Below are 26,448 nucleotides of genomic sequence, written 5' to 3'. Positions count from 1 at the left end.
ACTAGCAAACCACGTCCCGGAGTGGATGATTGATGGGCATAACGTCAGAGAGTGGAGGAGAGTGAGGTTAGGCAGAGAGTTTCGTGTTGGGTGACAAGAAGGAGGGTGTTTGGTTCAGAGCGGGACCCGAAGGAGGATGGAAAGGAAGCGAGGAGGCAGAGATGGCAGTTGGAAGAGAAGGGCATTACGGCTGGCTTTCCCTCGACACAGTGAAGAAGACTGCATGATGCTTGTGTTTGTGTGGAGGTGATTTGGTTCGTGTGGGTGAGAAAAACACTGGCCATTGACTGTTGGCTGGGTTGTATGAGACCAGCCTCAAAGCTCCGTATTGTGCCATCGGGGAAAGAGATGGCGTCATTTTGCAGAGCAGCGGAGTCCGCAAGCGCTCTTGCTGAAAGAAGCTGCATGGCGGTTTTTGAGCCCTGGTGTTGAGTATCGCTGCCCGAATTGCCTCCTGTACGTTTTCCATTTTCGGCGCGTTTTCCCATGCAGTGACGAAGCGGACTGGTGACCTTCAATCTTCCGAAACTCATCCCTGGGCACACCGATAAGTGCTGGGATACAGGAGGGATTTTTCCTTGTTTTGTCTGTGTGGTGGCATATCAAAATTAGATTTAGTTTTACCTCATGTTCCGTTTCATTATAAAATCATTTTGAATTGTTACCATTGTAAATATTTGATTTATTTTCATTAAATTCAAGTTGCTGGTGTTGTCTATTTGTTGAATTCAAGTTGAAACCCCCGGTGTTGTGCTTCCATCTGCTCCGTCCTTGCTGTCTATTTGTTAAATTCAAGTTGAAACTCCCGGTGTTGTGCTTCCATCTGCTCCCTCCATTCCTTCCCGCATCTGCCATAATCTCCGAGAATCTCGGCTGTAAGCCTCCAAGGGAGAACTGTTTGGCTATCCTTCCAGGTAGGGGTAAACCCCCTGGACAAGACAATAGTCTAGTTTTGTATTTCTAATTAATTTGTAGAATTTGTTCTTCACTTGGAAGTTGTTGGTTACGATGTGTAAATAAAGGTGGAAAAAGTCTGATTTAATGCAATCTAATTCCAGGCTACAAGGCAACAAAAGTTGAAAATTTTGAAAGGGGATGTAGACTTTTGATAATCACTGTACACGGTCAACATCAGTTAAACATCAAATGGAGCCGCCTATCTGGATTTCGGGTTTATTTACCTCTTATGGAGTTGCCTTTTTTATACAAAGGAAAGGTATAAAATTCAAAACATTGAAACAGCTTGGGACGTGCACCTTGATCCCATCGCCAAAGCACACAGTCCAACAAGTCTGTCCTGTTGGCATACACATGCCCCTTACCTCAAAGGCTGAAGTGCATCTTCAATCAAACACACACATCCTAACCCTGAAGGGCCAGAATGCATGGTCATACAATTGGATCCCTCCATAGGAGCGAGTCCCCATGACTTCAACAGCATACCATCCCAAATTTTCATCAGGATGGCGTACTGATAAATATCTAACCAATAATGACCAGATTTGTCGTTTATACATCAATCCTACCTCCTGGCTGTAATGGTGAGCATCGGCTGCAGATTATGTCTCACAACGTAAAACTGCATCATCTGCAAAGAACAACTATCCATCTGCCACCCAGGCAGACAATTGTTCCCGCTAATGCAAACCATTCTTTGCGGATTTATCGCTCCAGGGACGTGCAGCAAGGGCTATATGGGACACGATTTTTCTGCTGCGGCGAAACACTTCGGACTCACTAGTCGCATTAAAAAGATTGGGGTTATGTACCAGCCCCACCGAGTTCAGAGTGTGTTTAGTCGTGTATCTTTGTGGATGGTCAACTGAAGAACACAGATGCTTACACCTATCTCAGGTGTGTTTTGTGTGATTATGATCAATTGGATCAGGAAATCTCTCGTATAGCAAAGGTCAGTATATCCTTTCGCTTCCTCTTCCACCGAGTCTGGAACAGTCACGACATTAAAATGATTACTACAGGGTGCCCCACAGAAAACCAGGAAATTTAGTACAGTTTATTGAAAACAAAACAAAAGCAAACTTAGATGTAGTGTAAAACAAAGATACACTTTATTTTCAAACAAAACAAAAGCAAACTAAGATGTAGTGTAAAACAAAGATACGCTTTATTTATATGTTAGTTTATTAATATGGTAAAATATGGCAAAATAAATCTCAAAATCTCAAATTTCCTGGTTTTCTGTGGGGCACCCTGGAGAATAGCAGTCTATCGAGCTGTGGTTCTGAGTACATTGCTCTATGGTGCTGAGTGCTGGACAATCTATAGTCACCACATTTGTCAGCTGGAAACTCGGCATCAACGATGTTTGTGGAAAATCCTGCACATAACATGGAAGGAAGAGTTTCCAATGTGGTGGTGCGAATTTAATCTGGCTATGTATCGGTGGAGAGTATCATCAAAAACGACAACTGCAATGGGCTGGTCACCTCTTAAGAATGAGCGACTTAAGGAACCCGAAACAGTTATTTTATGGAGAGCTGGCCCTGGGCAAATGTGGTGTGGGGAAACCAAGAAAGCACTACAAGGATTGTCTAACCAAACACTATGCTAAAAAGCTGTGATATTAACCCAGCCAAGTGGGAACACCAAACCACAGATCGCTCATCTTGGAGAAGAATTGTCAACAAAGGCATCACAAAATTTGAGGAGGTGAGAAGTGAGCGTATCCATCAGGCCTGCTTGAGTAAGAATGAAAACCAAGCGGCATCGACCAGATTCCACTGCGACACGTGTGGAAGACCATGTGGAACTGCTGCTGGATTTGCTGTGCATTCTCGTGCTCGACACAAGACGTAATAACCTAACAGTCTTCACCGGACTTCACTTGACTTTCATCATCATCATCATCATCATCATCATCATCCGTCGTCCGTCGTCCGTGTATATATATTTTTTTCTTTCCATTTATACTCAATAAAATCAAATTGGTGTGTGTGGGAAAGCATGGCATACAGACATGAATGCAGGCTTGAATAAAAAATAAATAATTTGATAAAGGGCAAGATAACAGATTTGGAAATCCCAGATGGAGTCGGGCAATAATAAATAATCACAACACTTAAAAAGACAATAAGTGAATCACCAGCTAAGACCCCACATGCACAGCAAGCATTCACACTGAAGCAGGTAAGAATGCAAAGAAACATGGGATGGAGAATCCCCGGCTGCTACAGGTCCTGTGAAGGGGCAGATATAAGTCAAGCATGGAGCCAAAAAGTGCCGTCAGCCATGTTCTCCAGCAAATATTCGCCAAGACCGTCACAAACTGAGTAGGCATCCTTTATATCCCCCCCTCCCTCTCTCTCTCAAGGCAGGCGTTTATCTCACCTTTGTTGACCCCAACCAAACACGTGCCACTCCACGCCTAGCGACAGCATCGTCACCCAATCAGACTGCACCGGTCCTGACCCAATAAACGCTGTCCTGCCAAGAGCTGAGTCTAATGGCGCATCGCTTTGCTTGGCGCGAATCAGGAGCAACTGTATTGAAAGGCTGGAGCTTCTTCCTCTTCCATAGGGTGTGAGGGGATTTGAGGGGTTGGGTTGGTAGAAAGGCACGCTGTGGCATGGATGGTGAAATGCCAGAAGTACCTCCCTCCCAACCAGCTCCCGCCCAGTTCAACATGGGAGACACGTGACAGGACATCCCTCACCGTATCTTGCCAATAAAGGTTACAACACCACCTCACAATGGCATCAAACAAAAGGACAACTTATCCCTCCCTATTCACGTGTCCTGAATACAGGATTCAAAAACTCCTAAATTTATGCAAACACAAACTGGGGTTCATGCCTTAATTACAATGTCACCACCCCCATCACCCCTTCCTTCCCCAGAAACATAACAATACTTTTTAAATGTTCACTGTTATGATCAAGTTATTACCCTTGAAGTACATTTGAGTGTTTTCATATGTTGAAAAGTGATAACTTGTGACAATATCTCTTCAAAAGTAAAATTTATTTATCGTGTCTGGAAATGCATTTATCGAGATGAATAAATTTCTTGTTTTAACTCCTCTCGATACTTACCATGGTTTTCTTCTTCATTTTTCAGACATTCAATATGAAAAATGAAAAGATATATAGCCTGAAACATTCTCTTGGCTATCTCTACTTGTGTTATCCACACAGTATTGAGGTTTGTACCGAAGTATTGTTGAATCGCATGGAGTAACCACAGTCTCATTTTCAACCAAGTATATTGTCTTTTACTTTTTATTTTATGGATGGGTCATTTGATTTAACTGTTTATTATAGTGCAAGTTTGTGATGGGGAAATTGCTTATTTTTGACTGCGGACAAAGTTAGTGATATTGCTATTAAGCAGTATGACAGTCAGCAACCATTTATGTATTTTCTTCTGATCCTTAATTTATTATAATAAACTACCTTTCATAACTTGCTTGTAAATTACAATGAGCTGTGTAATGTGTGAAACTTGGTTGGGATATATATATATATATATATATATATATATATATATATATATATATATATATATATATATATATATATATATATATATATATATATATATATATATATATATATATATATATATATATATATATATATATATATATATATATATATATGTATATATATATATATATATATGTATATATGCAGGGGACTGCAGAAGTAGGTATACAGTAAGGATTACTAGTGGAGTGTGTGAATGCCAGGGGCAAACAGTTTGAACATTTGAGGGATTAATATGTTTATTATTGGTATGTTATTATTGATATGCTTGTATAATTAATGAATAAAATACGTTCTGTGCGCACGTTTTGTTTTTCATGACTGTATACCTACTTTTGCAGCCCCCTGTGTGTGTGTGTGTGTATGTGTGTATATATATATATATATATATATATATATATATATATATATATATATATATATATATATATATATATATATATACACACACACATACGTATAGTAAACCCTCGTCCTCCACTGGGGTTACTTTCCTCTAAACTTCCGCGAACAGCGAACAGTTTATAACATGCAAGTCAATGAGATACGTTCCAGCCTCCAAAATAAGTCCAAAAATCATAAATAAATTAAAGAAAAAATTCATTATTTGAAAAATAAGAACAATTGAGTAAAATAAGAAAAAATAAGTAACATTTACCATGAATAAGAAGGTTTTACTGCTTGGAGTACTGTTGGTGGGTGGCCCCAGTCAGTTCTGCTTGAACATAGTCATGGCATGGAGGTAGCCAATCAATCACCCAGGAGCAATCCACAAATCTCTCGCATCTATTATGTTGTGCTCTTGCCTTTGTGGAGATATATTATGTTGATCTAGCCATAATTTTATCATTACACTGACGAATGTAACGAAGAGTGGACTCATTGACGTTGTAGTCTTTTTGCCAACACAGTAACACATGCACCACTGTCAAGTCGAACTACTATTTTCACTTTTTCCACTGTCTTCACTTTTTAATTCTGCTCTTCAGCAGATGCACCACTTGATGGACGTTTTGGACCCATGATTAAATAAACAGGATACAAGGTTTTATCACAATAAAATACCGCACCTCACCAACCGCCATACAGCCAGAAGACAATGATGCAGTGGTGCGGCAGATGCTGGAAGACGCAAAATGTAAATTTTCAAATTGTTATATTTTCCGACGATAAGGTACAATTATAATGTAACACGTAATGTTAAATGAAAGAAAATATTGTCATCCAAACATTGAGTGTTAAAAAAAAAAAACTGATCAAATACGATTGAGTTCAGGATGGGTGGGATTTATTTTGTCCACGGGGGGGGGGGGGGGGCGTGAATATTTGTGGGGGAGGATCCTGGAAGACGCAAAAGGCAAATTTTTATATTTTCCGGTGATACAGTACACTTATGTTTTAACTGGTAATGTTAAATGAATGAAAATATTGTTATCCAAGCATTGAAAGTGTTTTAAAAAAAAAAACTTGTGAAAACCTAAGGAGTTTGAGATGGGAGGAGATACGCGGGAGTATCACCGTGGACGGAGAGAAAGCGTGTCCAAAAGGTAAGCGCAGATGCACAAAATCGCGGACAGCAAACACGCGGACTGTGAGGATTGACTATATACAATATATACGTATGTGTATGTGGATGTAATATATATATATATATATATATATATATATATATATATATATATATATATATATATATATATATATATATATATATATATATATATATATATATATACTGAAACGCAAAAGAAACTTACCACCTTTTAAACCTTTAAATATCAACAATAACACTGCGTGTCGTAAATGTGTGAACTTATTTGTGGACAATAGTGTCGTCACGGATGGTCACTTGAACCTTCAGTTGTCACTTCATAGTACAGTTGTTGAACAGCCGTTTTGACTGTCAGTGATTAGCCAATGGGGACTGGATGATTTTAATGAGCTGCACGTGATGTCTTGATATTGGCTTTAAAAAGGCCAGTGCAAAATGGGCATTTCAATCAACATGCCACGATTGTCAAGGGATCAACGGCAGCATGCCTTGGGCATGCTGCAAGGCAGACTGAGCTACCGTGAGGTGGCACGTCGCCTTGGCTGTTCACACCAGACGATATCGGCCCTGGTGGACAGAGACACCCTCCAAAACTCTGCAGATGACAGACCTCGATCAGGGAGGCCAAGAGTCACCACTGCAAGGCAGGACAGGCAGATGGTCCTAAGTCACCTGTGGGATCGATTCCGTCCAGCATCCCGCACTGCGGCAGAAACTCTGGGGCGTGCAAACCCACAGATCTCAAATGATACTGCACGAAGATGACTGCATGACTATGGTCTGACTGCCAGAAGACCATACAGAGGCCCCGTGATGACGGCTGCCCATCGCCGCAACCGACAGAGATGGTGCCAGCAGCATCAGCGGTGGACCTTGGCGCAGTGGAACGAGGTCACTTTCAGCGATGAGTCAAGGTTCTGTGTGGACAGTCCTGATGGGCGTGAGCGTGTCTGGAGAAGAAATGGCAAGCGACATGCCGATTGTTGCGTGCGTCAAGCCAACAGGTGGGGTGGCCCAAGTGTGATGGTGTGGGCCGCCATATCATGCCGGTACAGGACGCCACTGGTGGTTGTGGATGGGAATTTTAATGCCCAGCGGTATGTGGATAACATCCTGCGACATCATCTGCTGCTATTCCTGCTAGACCTCCCAGAACTGAGAACCTTTCAGCATGACAACGCTCGTCCCCATGCTGCTCGCTTTACCACTGCATTTCTCCAAGGCGAGAACATCTACACCATGCAGTGGCCTGCGCTCTCCCCTGACCTGAATCCCATAGAGCACCTGTGGGATGAGCTTGGGAGACGTGTCGTTGGCAGGGCCAGGACACGGGCAGAGCTGCTTCAGACATTGAGGACTGAGTGGGACAGAATCCAGCAGCAATCCATCTAAAGACTGGTAGGCAGTATGTGCTGACGATGCACTGCCTTTATCCAAAACAATGGTGGCCACACACGCTATTGAAAGGGGACTGACATTGCACCCTGTGCTGTTCTGTACTGTAGAACAAACTTATGAGATGGTGTATCTTGGTCAAAAACTTGACATGTCATCAATAAAATGCCAATGTTTCAATTAGCAATTGTTGGTTTGTTTTATTTTGAACTGTTACAATTTTATTACATTTCAAACAAGTGGTAAGTTTCTTTTCCATTTCAGTATGTGTGTGTGTGTGTGTATGTGTATATGTATGTATATATATATATGTATGTATATATATATATATATATATATATATATATATATATATATATATATATATATATATATATATATATATATATATATATATATATATTTGTAGATTTACGCCCGTCCGGCATGCGGACGACCGCCTTTAGCCCAGTTGCGGCCGCGCGCCCACAGAACGTGGCAATCTAGTCACAGCTTCCGGATCAATGCCGAAACCCAGCTGCGGGTGTTTTTAACACACCATAAACCAGCCAACTCTTCTGTGCACGCGCTACAGGGTCAATCGCCGGATTGTCGATATACAGTCAAAGCTCGTTACTATGCCACCCGTCGGGACCGAGCAAAAGTGGCATAGTAGCGAGAGTGGCATAGTAACGAGATTTTGTAAAAACGGCCTTATTTTCTCAAGTTACCCATCTGTAGTTAATCTTTAGACAAAATTTATTCCAGCAAGTAAAAGGCACGACTGTTGTATAAGCTAAGCGAACGGAGAACATACACACACTAACAGAGTTCACACACTAACATATGGCATGGCGAGAAATTCACGACACACAAAGCTTTCAAGAATCGTCGGCTGGCGCATCTTCTTTCGGCGGATCTCGTGCATCTCGTTGTCTAGCCGATCGCACGCTTGCATCACACCGGGCTTCCCGCTTCTCTGCTGCATGAACTTCCGGACGGTGCTACAAGCGCGCTGGGCTTCCTCGAACGGAACGATTTCCTCCTCGACAGTTACCTCGTCATCTTCGCTTTCCACCGGCTCCTCACTGCACAGAATCTCCTCCAGTGTGAAATACCCGCCAGTCGCGAGGCGCTCGTCGGCTTCGAGAAAGTCAGACAGCTCGATCTCCTCGTTCTCATGCATCTTTTCCTCGGCAGGCAGAGCTTCCCAGATGTTGGGCAGCTCCGCATCCTGTGGCTCAGTTTGGATCTCCTCTTCGATGAACTTGGCCTTCGCGAAACAGTTCCTGATCGTCGACTTACCGACCTGCTCCCAAGCACGCCGGGCGACGTGTAGAGCGTCGAGCAACGTGAACTTGAACTCCTTTCCCTCGTCTATGGCCTCAAGCCGGCGGCATTGCAGGAGCTTCTTGTAGTGGTGCTTGAGGTTCTCTATGATTCCCTGATCCATTGGTTGCGAATTGGCTGTCGTGTTGGGTGGGAAGAAGACCAGTTGGATGTTGTTCAGCTCGAGCTCGGGAGGGTGGCCAGAGAAGTTATCGAGACAGACCAGCATTCTGCGTCCCTGCTGGCCGAGTCGTCCGTCCCACGCACGCAACATCTCCTCGAAAAGCTCCGCCATCATCCACGCCTTCGAGTTCGCCTTGTACTTGACCGGGATCTCTTTGTTCTTGAAGGCACGGGGTTTCTTGGAATTGCCAATCACCAGAAGAGGGAACTTCTCGCTGCCGCTCATGTTTGCCCCAACCAGAAGAGTGATCCTTTGCTTGCTTTTCTTTCCTCCAGTACACCGCTCTCCCCTGAAAGCCATGGTCTTGTTCGGAAGCAGCTGCCAGAAGAGTCCAGTCTCGTCCAGGTTGAAGACGTCGTCTGCGGAGAACTGCCCGAGTAAGGGCCGGAGAACCTGTTGTTGCCACTCAAGAAGGGATTGCGAATGCACCGCTCCAGCTTCGCCCTGCACTGTCTTGAACGTGATGCCGTGGCGCTTCTTGAAATTGCCCAACCAATCGTCGCTCGCCATGAAGTCTGGGATGTGCATCAGCTCGGCCAGTTTCATCGCCTTCTCCTTGATCAGATCGCCGCTGACAGGCACATTCTGTCCTCTTGATTGCTTCAGCCACATGAGCACTCCCTCATCAAGCTTCGGGTCGTGAGCCTGCGTCAACTTCATGCGCTTCGATGGAAATCCAGCTTTGATTGCAGCCTCGATTGCATCCTTCTTGCTGAGAATGCCCTTCACGGTGGTTCTCTTAACTTCGACGCCCCATTTCTTGCTAATCTCCCTGGCCAACTTGGACTGATTCGGCTCCTTCTTCGCGGCATCGATGATCTCCTTCTTCTCCTTCAGCGTAAAGTCGGTTCGCTTGCGTTTCTGAGCTGACATTATGGGCTGAATTTGAAAAAAATGATGTCACTGTTGTACGTGTGCCTGCGTGTCTGTGTGTGTGCTCGCGCTTTTTTGTGTCTCGTTGTGCGTGTTGTGATTGGCTTGTTGTGGCTGGCATCGGGGAGAAGAATCGCGTGTTTTGACACAGTCTGACTATGCGCGTACGTATTGAGTTATGTTGTGCGCAGCTGGACTGTAGTTCGTCGCTTCGCCTTTGAACGTGAGTGTGATAATCGAGCACTGCGCAATACAGACTTTTTCACGACTCGTGCCTTTTAACAGTCACACAGTAGTGGCATGGTAGCGAGAGTAGGGGGTGGCATAGTAAATTTATTTTGTATTGAATTTTGTCGGGACCGAGCAAAAGTGGTATAATAGCGAGAGTGGCATAGAAGCGAGGTGGCATAGTAACGAGCTTTGACTGTACCTAACTATTCGCGCGGACAGAAATGCCGGGAGTTTATACCTCGATGGGGCCTGCACGAAAACGAGCCGCTTAAGCAGCTCGTTCCGTATGCGATTGCCGAGCGGTTGTATATCGCCAAGTCCCATCGGACCAGATGTACGTTTTATCGGCTTATAATCAGCCAGCTAATATTCCGAACGCATCATGGCAGTCAATGGCAGAAAGTGACACAACGAGCAGGTTAACATTCAAAAATGGGGACATTTATTTTAAATGCACATATGCAATGAATGGGGGAATGGGACAGGACACGAGCAAAAACCTACAGCTGATGTCTATTTATCATGTACACAATCATGCACTTAATCAGTTCTACTTAGGTAGACAAGGCGCCACAGACTTTCATCCAAAACCCCAAAAAGAAAGAACCGGGCTCGTGAGCCTTTATGATTGCTCGGAGCCGGGATGACCGAAAGGGCTCCGAGAGACCGGGCGGGCTACCTGGCCACCCTCGTGGTGACTCGCTGGGTCCTGGTTCGGCGACCCTCGGTGTCTTTGCCCGGACCCCCGAGCTCCGACTGGCTCCCTTGGTCGTCTGGCCTTCATTGTGGCCTGGTCTAGCCGACGACGTGCTGGAGGAGTGAATGGGTCTCGACTCAGGCCTCCTGGTTGCGCCGTCGAACCCCCAGCAAACCAACTGCCCGAACTCCGAACTCTCCAGCTCTCAACGGGGCGTCTCTCCACTCCCACTGCTGACTGCAAGCCACGAAGTCCAGCGCCCAACTCAAGCGCTCTCTCCAAGCGCTCTCCCCAACTCTCCGGACTCCAACACTCTGGACTGCAGACTCCAGACTCCAGACTTTCTCCAACGGCCCAGCCCTACTCTCTGGACTCCAGCTCCAGACTCTCCAACGGCCCAGCCCAACTGGCTTCTCGGCGTTCCAGCACGGCTCTTTATCGGGTCCGGGGGTGCTTGCTCTTTTACCTTCGACCCTTCACCCCAGCTGGCTCTGCCCCTCTCACTTTCGATTGGCCAGCTCTTTCAGAGGGTAACGCCGTTTTGATCCGATCTTGCCGGCAAACGCGGCCGTGTTCGAGATCACCGCAAAACGCGGCCGTGTTAGAGATCACCGCAAAACGCGGCCGTGTTAGAGATCACCGCAAAACGCGGCCGTGTTAGAGATCACCGTCAAAACGCGTCAAGGTTAGAGATCACCATCAAAATGCGGCCGTGTTAGAGATCACCGGCAAACGCGGCCGTGCTGGAGATCACCGTCAAACGCGGTCGTGGGTTGTGATTGTTGTTGTTGTTGTTATTGTTGTGGTTGCTGTTGTTGTTGTTAAAATAAAGATAGAAAAGAATAACACTACCTCAAAGATGCACAGCCTGGCACACGAACAAATCCCGTTATACATTGGTGGGGAAATCTAACATGGAACACACACTTACCGAAATAACTGACCTCTGGGGAACCTGAATGCTGTTCTGTGAATTTCCACAAGCGTAGATATATATATATATATATATATATATATATATATATATATATATATATATATATATATATATATATATATATATATATATATGTAACTTGCTCAGAGCGATGGAGCGCGAACCGCTCGCTCAGGGCAGTGGAGTGCAAACCGCTCCCTCAGGGCAGCGGAACCTATGGAGATGGAGGGAACATAGCCTTGCTTGCTTAAAGTAAATAGGTATATCGGCTTAGTTATATGACTTGTTATTTCTTTAAATTATCAGATTTCACAACAGATTTCGACACTTGTTTATTCCGGACGATATCAGATCCTCAAAACCGAAATAATATTTCGATTATATACTTTAATTAGTCTGTGAGAGTAGATCGTGGAATATCGCATCATAAAACTCATGAAATCGCTCCAAGCTCCTAATTTGATGATTGGTGGTGGGATGATTGGTGGGATGATTGGTTATTAGCCAGGAAGCATTCGATTAGATTTTGGGATCGTTCGGGTCAAAGGTCAAGGTCACGAAAAGGTCAAAATCGTCTTTTTACGATAACACGGTCAATTTTTATTCAATTTGCATGCAACTCGCGCCAAAATGTTCAGAATTCAACGCCTCATCTTGTAATATGCAATATGACACAATGACGCCCATACTCTTGTTACCGGTTAGGGGTCAAAGGTCAGGGGGGTCACGACCTTGAAAAATATGAGGTTTTTGTCATAACGCGGTCAATTGTTGTCTGCTTTACATGAACCCAGCACCAAAATGTTCAGAATTTAATGCCCAATCTTGTGACACAATGACGTCATAACACATGTCACCGGTTGGGGTAAAATGTCGGGGGGGGGGGGTCACGCCCTTGAAAAATATGCGGTTTTCGGCATAACTCAGTCAATTCTTATTCGATTTGCATGAAAACAGCATCAAACGAGATTACCTTCTCTTGTTGAAACGTTGTATTCACCGAGCTTGCGAGTGAAGACTCGCCAAAACGACGTGAGTTGATTGTTGTTTCGTCCGTAGCCCCCGAAAGTCGGGGGGGGTCATGACATTATAGATATGTGGTTTGTGTCATAAGACCATTCATATGAAACCAGTTCCCCACACTCATACCAAGAACAAAAAAGTAGTGGCGGCGAAGGTATGCGCTCTATGAGTGCCCGTTCTAGTTTCAATTATTTTTGGTTACTACGTTCCTCATCCCTGGGAAACTTTTTCGAGATGATGACCAAATGGTGTCTTATTTCCAATTCCCTCCCTCATTATGTAGAATATGTATGACCTTTTTCATTCAATGGCGGGGGATTCCCCATCTCTGAATGTATATTTCATTGCTGCTGTGGTTATTTATTGCTGTTGGTGATCCAATTACTTGATCTTGAAGCACTTAACAACTGCTGATTTGTTGGCAACAATGAAGGTTATTCAAGGTTAACTTGTACTTTGTGTTCTTGAACATTTGAAATTTAAGTGTTGTTCTTCTTTCTTGTGCAGCACAAGGATGTGGTGTAGCATCATTTGCCATGCACGAATGTGCACCGAGCACATTTATTTCGGCTAAATTTGATTTGAACATTGTCAGAGGAGTACTGTTTCACTAATTTCAGTTGTTCTGCCAATTTCTCATTGTTCGATGTGAACAGCTTTAAATCATTCATGTACAATGGATATTAGTCCTGTTTCTTCAGACGTTCTACTATTGGATATTAGGGTGTATCCATTTCTTTGCTCATTAATAAGGTTGATTGGTGGGTCCAGGGCCTACAAAAATGGGAGTGGAAAAGGGTGGTGGGCGGGGGGGGGGGACGACGACGAGGTTGTCACCCTGGAAGATCCCACGTTGTATCTTCACCCATGGTATTTTGATATTTCCTTCCGAGTGCTGTAATATCAAAGTCGTGATCCAGTGCTTCATTGCTTTTTCAATCAGTTTGGTTATTTGGGGGTTAAACTTGTATACCTACATGCATTTTATCATCCATGAATGTGGGACACCATCAAAAGTCTATCCAGGTTGTGGACAATTTGGTTCTTCTCGTTTTACAGTTTTTGAGAACATATGGCCTTGTTGAGTAGTCGGTAGTCTCTTGTTTCATAGCATCCTCTCTTACATCCCTTCTGTTCTGCCTCAAGTTCTCCTTTGTTGCGTGAGGTAGTGGTACATCATTTCTGTGATGATTCTCATTAAATGTTTGTACCTTGTTTGTACACATTATTGGTCTATACTTGAGAGGGAGTTTGGTTTCTTTCGATTTTGGGATGAGGAAGGAGTTACCTTCTGTGAGCCACTCATCCATTAACTTTTCCTCTTGGATAAGTTTGTTGATGGCTTGAGCATAGTGATTGTGGAGAGCATCTAGTTGCTTTAGCCAGAAGTTTGGAATACCATACAGGCCAGGGCTTTTCTTGGTATTTCTGCAAGTTGTTTTTTATTATTCTATCTTCATCAAATATCACTGGGGGATTTCCTTTCAGTGTTGGTTTTTTTATTTTTCAAGTTTCGGATCTAATCCGCCTCCTTGTGCTTTGTTGGGTCTTCATAAATTCCTTTCCAGAAATATTCAACTTTATCTTTCTCGGGGGGGGGGGGGGGTGGGGTGGGACCTGATACATTTTCTTTTTGTTTCCCTATTTCATGGTAGAATCTTTCCGGGTTATTTTCAAACATGTGGTTTTGTTTTCTCCTGTTTCTGACTTTGTCGTAGTTTTTTTGAGCTCACCTGGAACATAGTTCCGGGGAGCTTATGGGATGGCGTGTCTGTCCGTCCGTCAGTCTGTCAGTCCATAAACACTTGCAACTTCTCCTCTGAAACAACAAACACAATTTCAATGAAACTTGACCACAACCTTCATCACCCGTGATGTACCAAAGTTTGTTCACGCAATTTAAAAAAATATGAGGTCCAAGGAGCTCGACAAGGGGGTTGCCCCCCAAAATAGGTATTTGCTCTCTTCTCAGAAACTGCATGCAATTTTGTTGAAACTTGACCAAACCCTCATCACTCGTGATGTACCAAAGTTTTTTCACGACATTAAAAAACAATCAGGGCCATAACATTGGTTCATTGGTACATTTTGCTGATTCCATCCCACGTTGACTTCCTCCTCGGTATCATTCATGAATTTTACCAGGTGAGCGCCCAGGGGTATTGCCCCTATTGTTTTGAATTTTATTTCTTCCTTGCTATCATTTTTAGCTTGAGTTTATTTTCAGCCCCCATTAACCTTTGGTCTTTGTCTTTATATTTTGTTTTTTGTTTTTTGGATTCTCTTTAGCTTTGGGCTTTAGTTTCCTTTTGTGAATTGTTGTGTTTGTCTCGTTTCCTTTCTCAGTTGTTGTCTCTGTGTCTCATTTTTGTTTCCATGGCAGTGTTTGGTTTCTGTTCATGGGGCCTGTTCTGTTCTTCTTGCGGCTTTATTTCCTGTTACTTTTCCTTGAATGAGTGTCGCTGCAAAGCACACAGAATTAATTTCCTTCAAGGGAGATGATTTTGGAATAACTTCACCAATGATCGGTTGGTTCAATCTCCCAATTGGCATTTTTGCCCATTTGTTGTTTACGATTTGATAGAGTTGTAGAGTTAGGTCTTTCTCTGTGTTGTGTCAGTCTTACCTCTTCCACTTTGTTGGCCAGCTCTTCTTCCAATCTACATTTATCTTCATCATCCTCATCTTGCTCCTCTCCTCCATTCCGTCATTTTCCTTCCTTTTCCTGTTGATCATCATTCACCGTCCTTTTCCTGTTGATCATCATTCACTGTCATGTTTTCATCCCTCTCCACCTGTGTAGGTCTTTCCTGGTCTGCGTCATTAGGTCATTTGCGTTCCTCCCGCTCATTCCCTGCCCCACGTGGGTCTGAATCCCCTCCCCCTGCCACGCCTCATCTCTGTCGGTGGATCCTCATTTCCACCGTATTCCAATTCCCAGCTTCGTTGTGTAGCCTTTCCCCATGCATCGTGGCCACGTCCCCCACCTTCCCTCTGTCCACCCCATGGTGAGCACTTAACTCTCATCCTCCTCACATCTTTTGCATCTTTGTCTTGTTTTCTGGCCCTATCAGTTTTTTTTTTTTTATTCTACCTTTATTCATGGATTTATTGGTTGTTTGATTAAACATTTTCAAATTTATGGTGTGGTACTGTCTATTGTGGTGGCCAATTTCATTTTATTTAACTGGTCCATGAATCTTGCCCTCCCCCTCCCCTGGCCAAGGAGCCCCCACAGCTCATGGGTTGAATACACTCAACGGTGGAGGATGAACCTTTTCTCCTCTGTGCTCCAATTTTCGTTGTTTTGGTTTCTCTTTTGGAACCTTATTTTTGGTTTTACAGAGACTGGTATCACCTCCTTTGCCTCTCGACTTGGTGCAGATTCTTCTCTCTTTGTGAGATGATCTTCTTTCTCACATGAGGAGGGGCAGGCTTTATACTTTACAGCGCGCTGTCCAGCTCTTCAGTACGGCTGCACAAACACAGGATTCGCCTGTACAGGGTCTCTGCCCCATTATTCTGTATTTTTTTTCTTTTCTTTTCATCACATTTATGTGTTTTTGTCTCTCCTTGATGTCCAGCCCTATCAGTGCAAGTCAATGCATTGAAATCCCCCAAGACTAGAAGAGTATCTTACCTGGAGTACCTCCTGTGCTGCTGCCCTTCGCAGGGCAGTTCACTGGATGATGGGATTGGGCCAAAGCCTCCGGGACCCCCATTCCTTGATGATGGAGATAAAGCATGGGGTAAATTTCCTGTATCCGATTGCGGTGGTGCTTGGTGAAGTGGTGCTGAGGTGTCATCCACCAGACAGCAGTCTCCTTGGGGTAACCTGAAGTGATTCCTTCCGGTGGTTGCCTGGAATGTCTAATCCCTTAGAGAAGATGATCACCTGTCTCTGATATCATCTGAGCTCAAGCGTTTGGACATCGGGATTGCAGCTCTCTCTGAGGTTCGGAGACCGGATTGCGGCGAGTAATGGTGGGTGGTTACACCTACTATTGGTCTGGTCGCTCTGATGGTTACCATACCCAAGGAGTTGCTGTAGCTGTGTCCAATAAGCTGTTAGGGTGTGTCAACATTTGGTGTTGGTGTTGACACACATTTGGTGTGTCAACACCAAATGCAGACGGGGGTTGTTTCGGTAGGGGCTGCTTGCAGCCATTGTTGATTTCTGCAAAGTGTTCAAATCAGTGCATCGGATGCCCTCTGGAGGTTTCTTGTTCTTCGTGGGGTGCCACCAAAACACATCAATCGGATGTCCGAACTATCTCTGACTATGGTGGTACCATCTCTGACTTATTTCCAGTTGCTACTGGAGTTCGTCAGGGGTGTGTACTGGTTCCCACATGTTTCAGCACTTGTATGGACTGGATTCTGGGAAGGATGTTGGAGAGATCAAGCTGCGGTGTATCGTTTGGGAATGTCAGGATATCTGACATTGATTTTGCAGATGATGCAGTCATCTTTTTGGAGACTCTGGATATCCTTTTGGTGGCCCTCAATGTGCTGAATGAGGAGTTGCAGCCAATGGGGTTATGGGTTCCTGGGTCAAAACTAAGATCCAGGTTTTCAATGACATCATGGATGCTGCTATCTTGTCTGTATGTGTTTGTTGTGAGGATGTTTAGGTCACGGAGAGATTCACTTACCTTGGCATTGATGTTCATGTCTCCATTTGCTTGAGCCAGAGGTCAATAGATATCTGGATTGGGCCTGGGGAATCATGGATTCACTGGATCATGAGGTGTTGCACTGTCGGTACCTGTGCAGGAGGATGAAGGTCTGAATCTTCAGGTCCTTGGTGCTTGCTCTATGGATGTGAGACTTGGACTCTCACCAGTGATCTGAGACAGAGACTTAATTCCTTTGATACCAGGTCTCTTTGGAGAATCCTTTGTTATCGCTGGTCAGGCTTTGTTTCCTACAAGCGGTTCCTGAGAGAAACTCAAATGAGATTTGTTGCCTGCATCGTCCATGAGCGCCAGCAGTGGCTGCATGGACATGTGGCTCATTTTCCTGATGCCGATCCTGCTCACCAGATTCTCACAGCGAGGGAGCCTCATGAGTGGAGGTGGCCAATGGGCCGATCATGTGCCTTTTGGTTGCAGCACGTTGATCAGCAGTCTCAGGACATGGGGATGGGCCAGGCATATGCCTGGTTGTTGGCCAGACGAAGGCCCCTGGAGTACCGGCGGAAAGTGGATGCAGTGACATGCTGTTCTGGCGCATGCTTCCATTCCTGACCTGACCTTGGTGTCCCACCCCCTCGCCCACGATCCCCCAGCACCTTGGCACAGACTTTCTCCTCAAGGATCATCACTTCGGCCACCCGATATCCTTGCCAAGGTGTGATTGGCATTGCACTGTTTCAAGCTTACCATTGACTTCTGTGCGGCCCACCACCTTATGTGCGGCCCACCACCTTCTGTGCGGCCCACCAGACCATCGACATCTGTTGTGAGTTTCGCAGCACGACAATTGTCCGGTGAGACAAGCAGTGCGTCCATCATGCAGCTATCACGGGGCTCCGTTTGGGTCTGCAGAACGCGAATCCTCACTCATCATTCGGCCACATCACCGCCAGAGCCCTCATCCTTAGCGTTCAGGGACTCACAAGGTTTGTCAGAGACATGAACAGCCTTAAAACATTGTTCCGACAGCTCATGGGCTGCGAAGCAATGCTTACTCCATGACAGCCTCTGCCTCCTTCCTCCTTCGAGCCTCTCCGCTTCGCTCAGATCGCCACTCCTCCCTGTGTATACCTGCAGGCCATCCTGTCAAATATATATATATATATATATATATATATGTATATATATATATATGTATATATATATATATGTATATATATATATGTATATATATATATATATATATATATATATATATGTATATATGTATATATATATGTATATATATATATATATATGTATATATATATATATATATATATGTATATATATATATATATATATATATATATATATATGTATATATATGTAAACTCCCACGCCAGCAACTTGGCAGGCATCGAAATGCACGCTTCATATTCTGGCGGTTCAGTGTCAGTCGTGCCCACCTGTGTTATGGTGTTCGGCGTGGGTCCAGGTGGCTCGCGTGCGGGCTTCAGCCCACCCCACATGCACTCAGGCACGATGGTTGCCAACCTGTGGTTATTTGTGCTTTGTCCTCCTTTTTAATGCCGAGCGTCGAGCAAGGAAGCAGCATGTACCATTTTTTTAATCTTTGCTACGACTTGGCCAAAGTTGGCTTTGAACTGCCCACCTCCTAGACTCAGAAGGGACGCTCTAACTATTATGCCACCAAGGCTAATATTATGTTTAATATACTGATGCTGTGAACCAGGAAGTATCACTTCCTAATTCACTGCTTCAATAATCTTTGGAAACATTTTAAGGTCATTGGTTTATTTACAGACATTCCAATTGTACAACTTGTTTGATTAATTTTAAGTCCTGCACATTTATGACACAAAAGTGAATTTTATATTACTTTCTGTTGCTAAGTGTGGACAGTTCTTGAAACAATACTGCACCTGCCCTTGTAACAAACCAAATTGACATTGCATGAGATTTTCCTTGCTAAGTCTCACGTTAAATGTTTTATTTCTATGGCCTGTATTACTGTGTTTCACACGATTTTAATCTTCACAGGTATGTTTGCCAACCAATCCTCTGACCAAGTTGTTTACAATCCACTCTGAAATGACAAGCACAGTGAGTTCAAATTCTTCATTTATTTTTTTAAAATAATCGTCTTTTTATTTTCTTTTATTGTTGTTGTAAGATTCATTACTGACAATTGTTTACGAGATTAGTGCTGTTTTTACGTAATCGGATCTGATGGTGTCATAAATTTAGCATTGCATCATCCTACCCAAGTCGAGTGGTTTTGCATTTAGTGGAGTGAAGTTTAATGTGGCAAGTCACGTACATCATAACCTATTGTGTGATTAACATTCGTTTTATTTTGTTTAAACATAAAGCTGGATTTGAATTCATGAAATCATGTTGAAACACAACAAACAAGTTTACATAATTAAAAATAAATGGCTTTATGGGATAGCACTGTCAAGTACTGTATTTAAATTTGAATTGTTTCTCACATTTGTCATTATCAAACCATGTTAACAGAAATCGCTTGTGAAAATAGTGCTTTTATTACTTTTGTCAACAATGAGGTAATAATTCACACCTCATTTCTTGAAAACCTGGAATAAAATCAATAGGTGTCTCCCTTCTTCCCTTCTTCCCTTCTTATGACTTGGCAATCAAGGATGTTGATCTGTTCTGTTAGTTTGTTACTTGCAAAATCGAAGATTTTTCAAGTATATTGGTCAGTCGATTTTATTATTCTCTCTGTCTGTCTGTCTGTCTGTTTGTTGCCTACAGATCACAATTTTAAATCTTCATGAAACTTCACCACATGGTAGAGTTTGTCATAAGGAAGAAGGCTATTGTTTTTCAGGTCAAAATGTCAGAGGTCAACATCGGCCAAAAGGCAACAACTAAGGTGCTATTTCTAAAATCCTCACTTTTCATCTGATTGACTTGAAATTTGAAGAGGATTTATATTTCTGGTCACTGAATTCAACCAACCAATTATTTTTGAGGTCAACATGGACCAAAAGGTCAGCATAGACCCAAGGTCAACAACTAGGGTTGTATTTCTAAAATCCTCAATTTTCAACCGATTGACTTCAAATTTGAAGAGGATTTATATTTCAGGTCACTGAATTCAACTACTAATTATTTTGAGGTCCACATAGGCTAAAATGTCAACATAGGCCGCATTTCTAAAATTACAAATTTTCATCCGATTGACTTGAAATTTGAAGAGTAGTTGCATATTTGGTCACTGTATTCAACCACCAATTATTTTATAGGTCAAATTTGTATGGATTTTGTGGATCAAATTATGGATTTTGTCAGTATCATGCTCTGCACGACGTCTTCTTGTTATTTGCAAAATCGGAGATTTTTCCAAGTATATTAGTTAGTCCATTTTGTTATTCTGTCTGTCTGTCTATCGCCAACAGGTCACAATTCCAAACGGATCGTCATGAAACTTTACCAAGTTGCAGAGTCTCAACTGAGAAGCCTATTGATTTGAAGGTCAAAAATCAAAGGTCATCTTGAGGACAAATTTCCCAAAATCGTTATTTTTCATCTGATTGACTTGAAATTTGAACAAGATTTGCATATTGCATCACTGAATTGGGAAAACAACTATTTTTGAGGTCAAAAGGTCAACTCAAAATCAAACTTCGAAAATCATCAGTTTTTATCTGAAAAATCGTCAATTTTCATCCGATTGACTTGTAAGTTAAACAGCAATTTCATTGTGCATCACTGAATTTCAAAACCAACTATTTTTGAGATCAACATGTCAAAAGTCAACTGAAGATCAAACTTCTAAAATTGTTAATTTCATTCTGAAAAATAATCAATTTTCATCTGATTGACCTGAGCTTACATTAAGATTGTCAATTTTAATCTTTATGAAGTGGACAATTGGATGTATCCATGGCAACCTTTGGAGAGGGGGGTGGATTTTGCAAGTATCATGCTCTGCACGACATCTTTTTCTTGTTAATTGCCGGAATCCTTTGGATTTCGGCAATTACGTTGGTCGGTTGTGTGTTTGTTTACCCTGTCCTCCTGTCTGTCTGTTTGTGTGTTTGTTTACCCTGTAGCAGCCACACGGTTTCAGCAATCATGACCAAACTGGGTACAGACGTCGGCCAACTTAGGCACTTGTCGTTTTTGGTGAATCTAGGTCAAAGGTCAAGGTCAAGGTCACCGAAAAACCGAAATTCTTATTTTCGCAATAACCTCCGCTAAAATGTTCGTATCAACTTCAAACCAAATCCAAAATGTGCATCTTTCAATATTGCATCCAACCATATGTCTCATTGGGGTGTCACACCAACACCCTTCTTAGCGGTCGGGGGTTGAATGTCAGGGAGTCGGGTCAAAACTTTCAAATTGCGATAAAACTCCATTTCAAGTCCGATTGACTTCCAAGTTATGATCATGACCAAACTATGTGCTATAACTCATTAAACAGTAGCACTGTCGACTTATAAGTACCAAATTGATTTCCAGGTTTTTGTTTTTTCAGAGATCATGGAGATATGACAAAGTTATTCTGGCAATTCCTTGCTCAACGAGCAATTTCATTTGTTTGTTTGTGTGCAGGATATCTCAAAAAGTTGTGAACGGATCCAGATGAAGTTGTGTGGACAGATTTGGTGTGTGACAAGGGCAAACTGATTCGATTTTGGTTAAGATCTGGATCCAGATCCAACTACTGGAATTTTTAAGTGATTCTTCACCATTGAGAGATAGGGCCAAAAATGATATATGTGGCACGACATCTCAAAAAAGTTTTGGATGGATTCAGATTCAGAAGTAATCCTTCTTACACACAATTTGACATCCAAAATTGGGAGGGTGAGAGATATGGCAATTCAACGACGGGATTAGCACTCGGCCAAAATAACTCAAAACTGCAATAGGTGGACACTTTGGGTGGGAGGGAGAGAATGACACAATCATGGCAAAAGTTGCAGTGTTAAGAACCAGGTCACCCTGTTTCCATGCAGCGAGCATGACCTTTTTTTAGAGCAAGATATTCCTTTTATCAATATGTAGGTCAAAAGACTGTCAGGGGGAAAGGAAACATTACTGACAGCCAATTTGACTAGAGTACAAAAATTTAATTTATAAAGTACCAACAACAATTCAACAAGTGAATATAATTATTTTTCTTCCACAACATGTGTGTGTGTGGCAAGGACAAATTGATTCAATTTTGGTGAAGATCCGAATCCAAATGTAGATACGATAATTATTTAATTTTTTAAGTGATTCTTCACCATTGAGAGATAGGGCCAACAACGATATATGGCATGATATTTCAAAAATGTACTGGGCCCGATACGTTCTCGTGGATCAGGCATTATGTGGCGTAGGTATGCGCTCTACTGAGTGCCCTTCTAGTTGTTATATGGACTGAGGAAGCGAGTGCAACTTCGTGTTGTCCGCAGAGCTAATAAACAAGACATAACTTGGACTGATATCCTGTTTTATTCACACGTCTAATTAGAACAATTTTTTTTAAGCGGTGAAGCTGCTTAAATTTTTGGCTGTCCTTCCTTCCACCCTCCATCTACCCATCCATTTGTACATCCGTCTGTCAAAATTGAAGAATAACCTTTCTTGCACACCATGTCTAATTCTAAAGGGTTCTAAATGGTAATTCTGAAAGGTCCTTTACGGTAATTGTAATGGGTTCTCAAGGGTTCTAAACGGTAATTCTAAAACGTTCTAAAGGGTAATTCTAATAGTTTCTAAAGGGTAGTTCTTAGGTGTTCTAAAGGGTAATTCTAATGGTTTCTAAAGGGTAATTCTAAGGAGTTCTAAGGGGTTCTCAAGTGTAGTTCAAAGATGTTCTAAAGGGTAATTCTAAGGTGTTCTAAAGGGTAATTCTAAGGGGTTCTAAAGGGTTCTAAAAGGTAATTCTGATAGGTTATAAAGGGTGATTGTAATGGCTTCTAAAAGGTAATTCTGAAAGGTCCTGAAGGGTAATTTGATGGGTTCTCAAGGGTTCTGAATGGTAATTCTAAGGGGTTCTAAAGGGTAATTGTGATGGGTTCTAAAGGGTAATTCTAAGTGGTACTAAATTGTAATTGTAATGGGTTCTAAAAGGTAATTCTGTTTGGTTATAAAGGGTAATTCTAAGGCGTTCTACAGGGTTGTAAGAGGTAATTCTGGTGGGTTCTAAAGGGTAATTCTAAGGGATTCTAAAGGGTGATTGTACTGGGTTCTAAAGGGTAATTCTAAGGGGTTTTAAAGGGTAATTGTAATGGGTTCTAAAGGGTAATTGTAATTGGTTCTAATGGGTAATTGTCATAAATTCTAAAGGGTAATTGTAATTGGTTCTAAAGGGTAATTGTAATTGGTTCTAAAGGGTAATTCTCATGGGATCGAAAGGGTAATTCTCATGGGTTCTAAAGGGTAATTTTAATGGGTTTCATTCGTTTATAGGCTTAGCATATTTCATAATCAAAATGCTAAACTGAACCGCTTCCTTCGAAAGCGTATGTGATTTATTTTATTTTATTGTTTTTGTTTTATGTACTGGTACCAAACTCTTTACAGAGCGTTGGTGCTGCTAAAGCACTAATTACATTAGCCTGTCAATAATGGAAATCCCCAATCAAAAATGATGCGTCTCATGGAGACATGGAGGAGATTGCTTTATTTTTATAGGATAATTATTTTTGCCTTCTTGGCTTCTTCTTTTTCTTCTTCTTTCATTATGTAGTACATGGCTACACAAGTAGCATCACTGGCTGATGAGGCACAGCTGTGCTGCTGATGGCAACACTCTCTATAGCTTAGGGAATTAATTTGGAAGTTGTTCATGATGCCAGCGATAACTAACCTCTACCCTTCCTGAAGGACACCTTGGGATCTTTAACGTCCACCAACTAATGCTGGCAGACGGAACACCCAGGCTAAGGTCCATCCAAGGGATGGCACATCTATTGATACCTCCCCCTACTTGCGAAACACCAGGATGACAGTTTTTAGCTGTGCCAAGAGTAAAACCCAGGCTAGACGGCTCAGAGACGAGTGTACATACCTCTTGGCCATCCTGCTAACCCGACATCCATTCTGATGCATGAGCAAGAGAAGTCCTTGCAAAGCATCAGATTATGTTCTCAAACATCCTTTGTACTCACCCGATCTCTCACGGCGTGATAGTTTTTGCTACATTGGCTAGAAAACGCCATCAAAGCACTGAGGATGTTTAAAATTCTGACAAGTGAGCTTCATGATATGCTTCATGATAAGTGTGTTTCCTCATGTTGTACCGAATTTAAAAGGACAATCATCACTTTTCTGCAGCTAAGAGAGAAAATAGCAATCTGGGACATTTTAAACTACCTCTTTGCAAGTATACTATAAAGTAAAACTTGTGTTTGTTACCTTGTATCGGTACAGATAAGCACTCGGAACAACCTGCTGGCGGCTGGATGCCATGAAAATGCGTTGGATGTTTGGATGCCACATAACCACTTTTCCTCATGATCTGTGATTCTTTCTTTCTCAATGTTTTGAGCAACTCCTGGCCATGGAGCCATTTGCATGAAAAAGGAAAAAAAATCGATTTAAATTGTTATTCTTCGTATGTCGAAACAAACAGTGAACTATTGCATGTGAATTGACTGATGTTAATGCCATGTCCTTAAAGCCTGAAGGTAACATAAGTAATCTGAGCATTTCCTGTATTATTGCCTTTCTTTCATTAAATTATTTTGCAGATGTATTCCACCATATAATTCACCACATCTTATTTGCTTCGCAGTGATTTGATTGTGGCATTGAAACTAATGTTTGCATGTCTGTGCTCACAGACTGTCGCTGTTGAACTTTGACTCATACCAAATAATTTATAGATATTTCTCCTGTTTCCTTGGAGTCCCAGTTTTAGTCTTGTTCTTGGCTTTTAGTCATAACTAGGTATTTTACCCATCGCTTCGCTGACTGATTTAATCAAAAGACACCATGTTGTACTTCACAAACATTCACCCTATCATTTGCCCAAGGACATCATCCAAATGCTTGGAAGTCAGCTAACCTTGCCTTCGTTAGCCAACTTCTTCTTCTTCTTAATGGCCACAATTATTCCCACATTCTTGCTTTGTTGACCAGTGGAAGTTTGGCTCAAGTCTTTCACGAACCGGCTGGCCAGGCCTGACTTTTGACAAAGGCTAGGGCATGATTTTGTAATTTAGCCAGGGTGCCAGCGGTAGCTTTCCTCCTCTTTGCAAAGGATACCATGGTATCTTTAACCTCCACCAACTAATGTCAGCAGATGGATGTCCAATTTAATGATGGTACACACCCTGTCTGTGAAACCTCGTGATGACAGTTTACAGTTGGGATGAGATTTGAACCCAGGCAAGACAGCTTGGAGACGAGTGTGCATACCTCTAGGCCATTCTGCCACGCATCTTCATGAGCCAACCTTGCTGCTTATATATGGCATGACCCAAAATCACTTCTTCGTTGTGAAGCTCAGTGTTGTTTGCTTTGGTTTGAACCGCCACTTAAAATGAGTGAAATGAAATATTTTGAAAATTTTGATTTATTAATACCTCATTTCATCATGATCATAATGCATATTGATACGTTGCTTAAACTTTCTTTATGTAATAAGAAGATGATTTGTAATACCGGATACCCCCTGGGGCACGATACGATACAAATTTACAGAGAGCGAATTGGGGTCTTTCCCCCACCTTGAGCCCTTGATTTCAATGAAACTTCACCACAGCCTTCATCATGCATGTTGTACCCAATTTTATCGACTGCATTAAAATCTGTGCTCATTAAGGGTGTCTACGCTGGGGGAGGGGGGTTTGACCCCCCAAATAGGTATTTGTTCTCTTCTCCAAAACTACACACACGACTTCGACGAAACTTGACAACAACCTTCATCACCCGTAATGTACCAAAGCTTATTGTCTGCATAAAAACCTGCGCTCATCAAGGAGTCTATGGGGGGAGGGGTGGGGGTGTTGGTTTCACCCCCCAAAATTGGTATTTGCTCTCTTCTCAGAAACTACACTCACAATTTCAATAAAACTTGAACAAAACCTTCACTACCCATGATGTACCAAAGTGTATTGAATGCATCAAA

At 42.5% G+C, this 26,448-nt stretch overlaps 1 protein-coding gene across 12 annotated transcripts in view; it reads left to right on the top strand.

Moving 5' to 3' along the window:
• The window catches only part of LOC147018349 (F-box/WD repeat-containing protein 9-like), a 99,001-nt gene extending 72,860 nt beyond the window's left edge, over positions 1–26,141 (top strand). For 9 of the 12 annotated variants that reach the window (XM_085897930.1, XM_085897932.1, XM_085897928.1 and 6 more), the window contains exons 9-11: positions 4,078–4,161; positions 19,386–19,448; positions 24,747–26,141. In XM_085897930.1, coding sequence (XP_085754056.1) covers positions 4,078–4,161; positions 19,386–19,448; positions 24,747–24,833 — 234 coding nt within the window. In that variant the 3' untranslated portion in view covers positions 24,834–26,141. Of the gene's footprint in view, positions 1–4,077; positions 4,162–19,385; positions 19,449–20,770; positions 20,861–24,746 lie in introns of all 12 variants that reach the window. The other 3 variants (XR_015062343.1, XR_015062344.1, XM_085897927.1) reach the window with 3 other exon arrangements.
• Positions 26,142–26,448: the final 307 nt, after the last annotated feature.

Source organism: Eptatretus burgeri, chromosome 10 (assembly GCF_056783735.1).
Source record: "Eptatretus burgeri isolate ZD-2024b chromosome 10, Ebu_testis_v1, whole genome shotgun sequence".
Lineage (NCBI taxonomy): Eukaryota > Metazoa > Chordata > Myxini > Myxiniformes > Myxinidae > Eptatretus > Eptatretus burgeri.
Note: the sequence above shows the minus strand (reverse complement) of the source record. Positions and strands in the feature narration are given on the sequence as shown.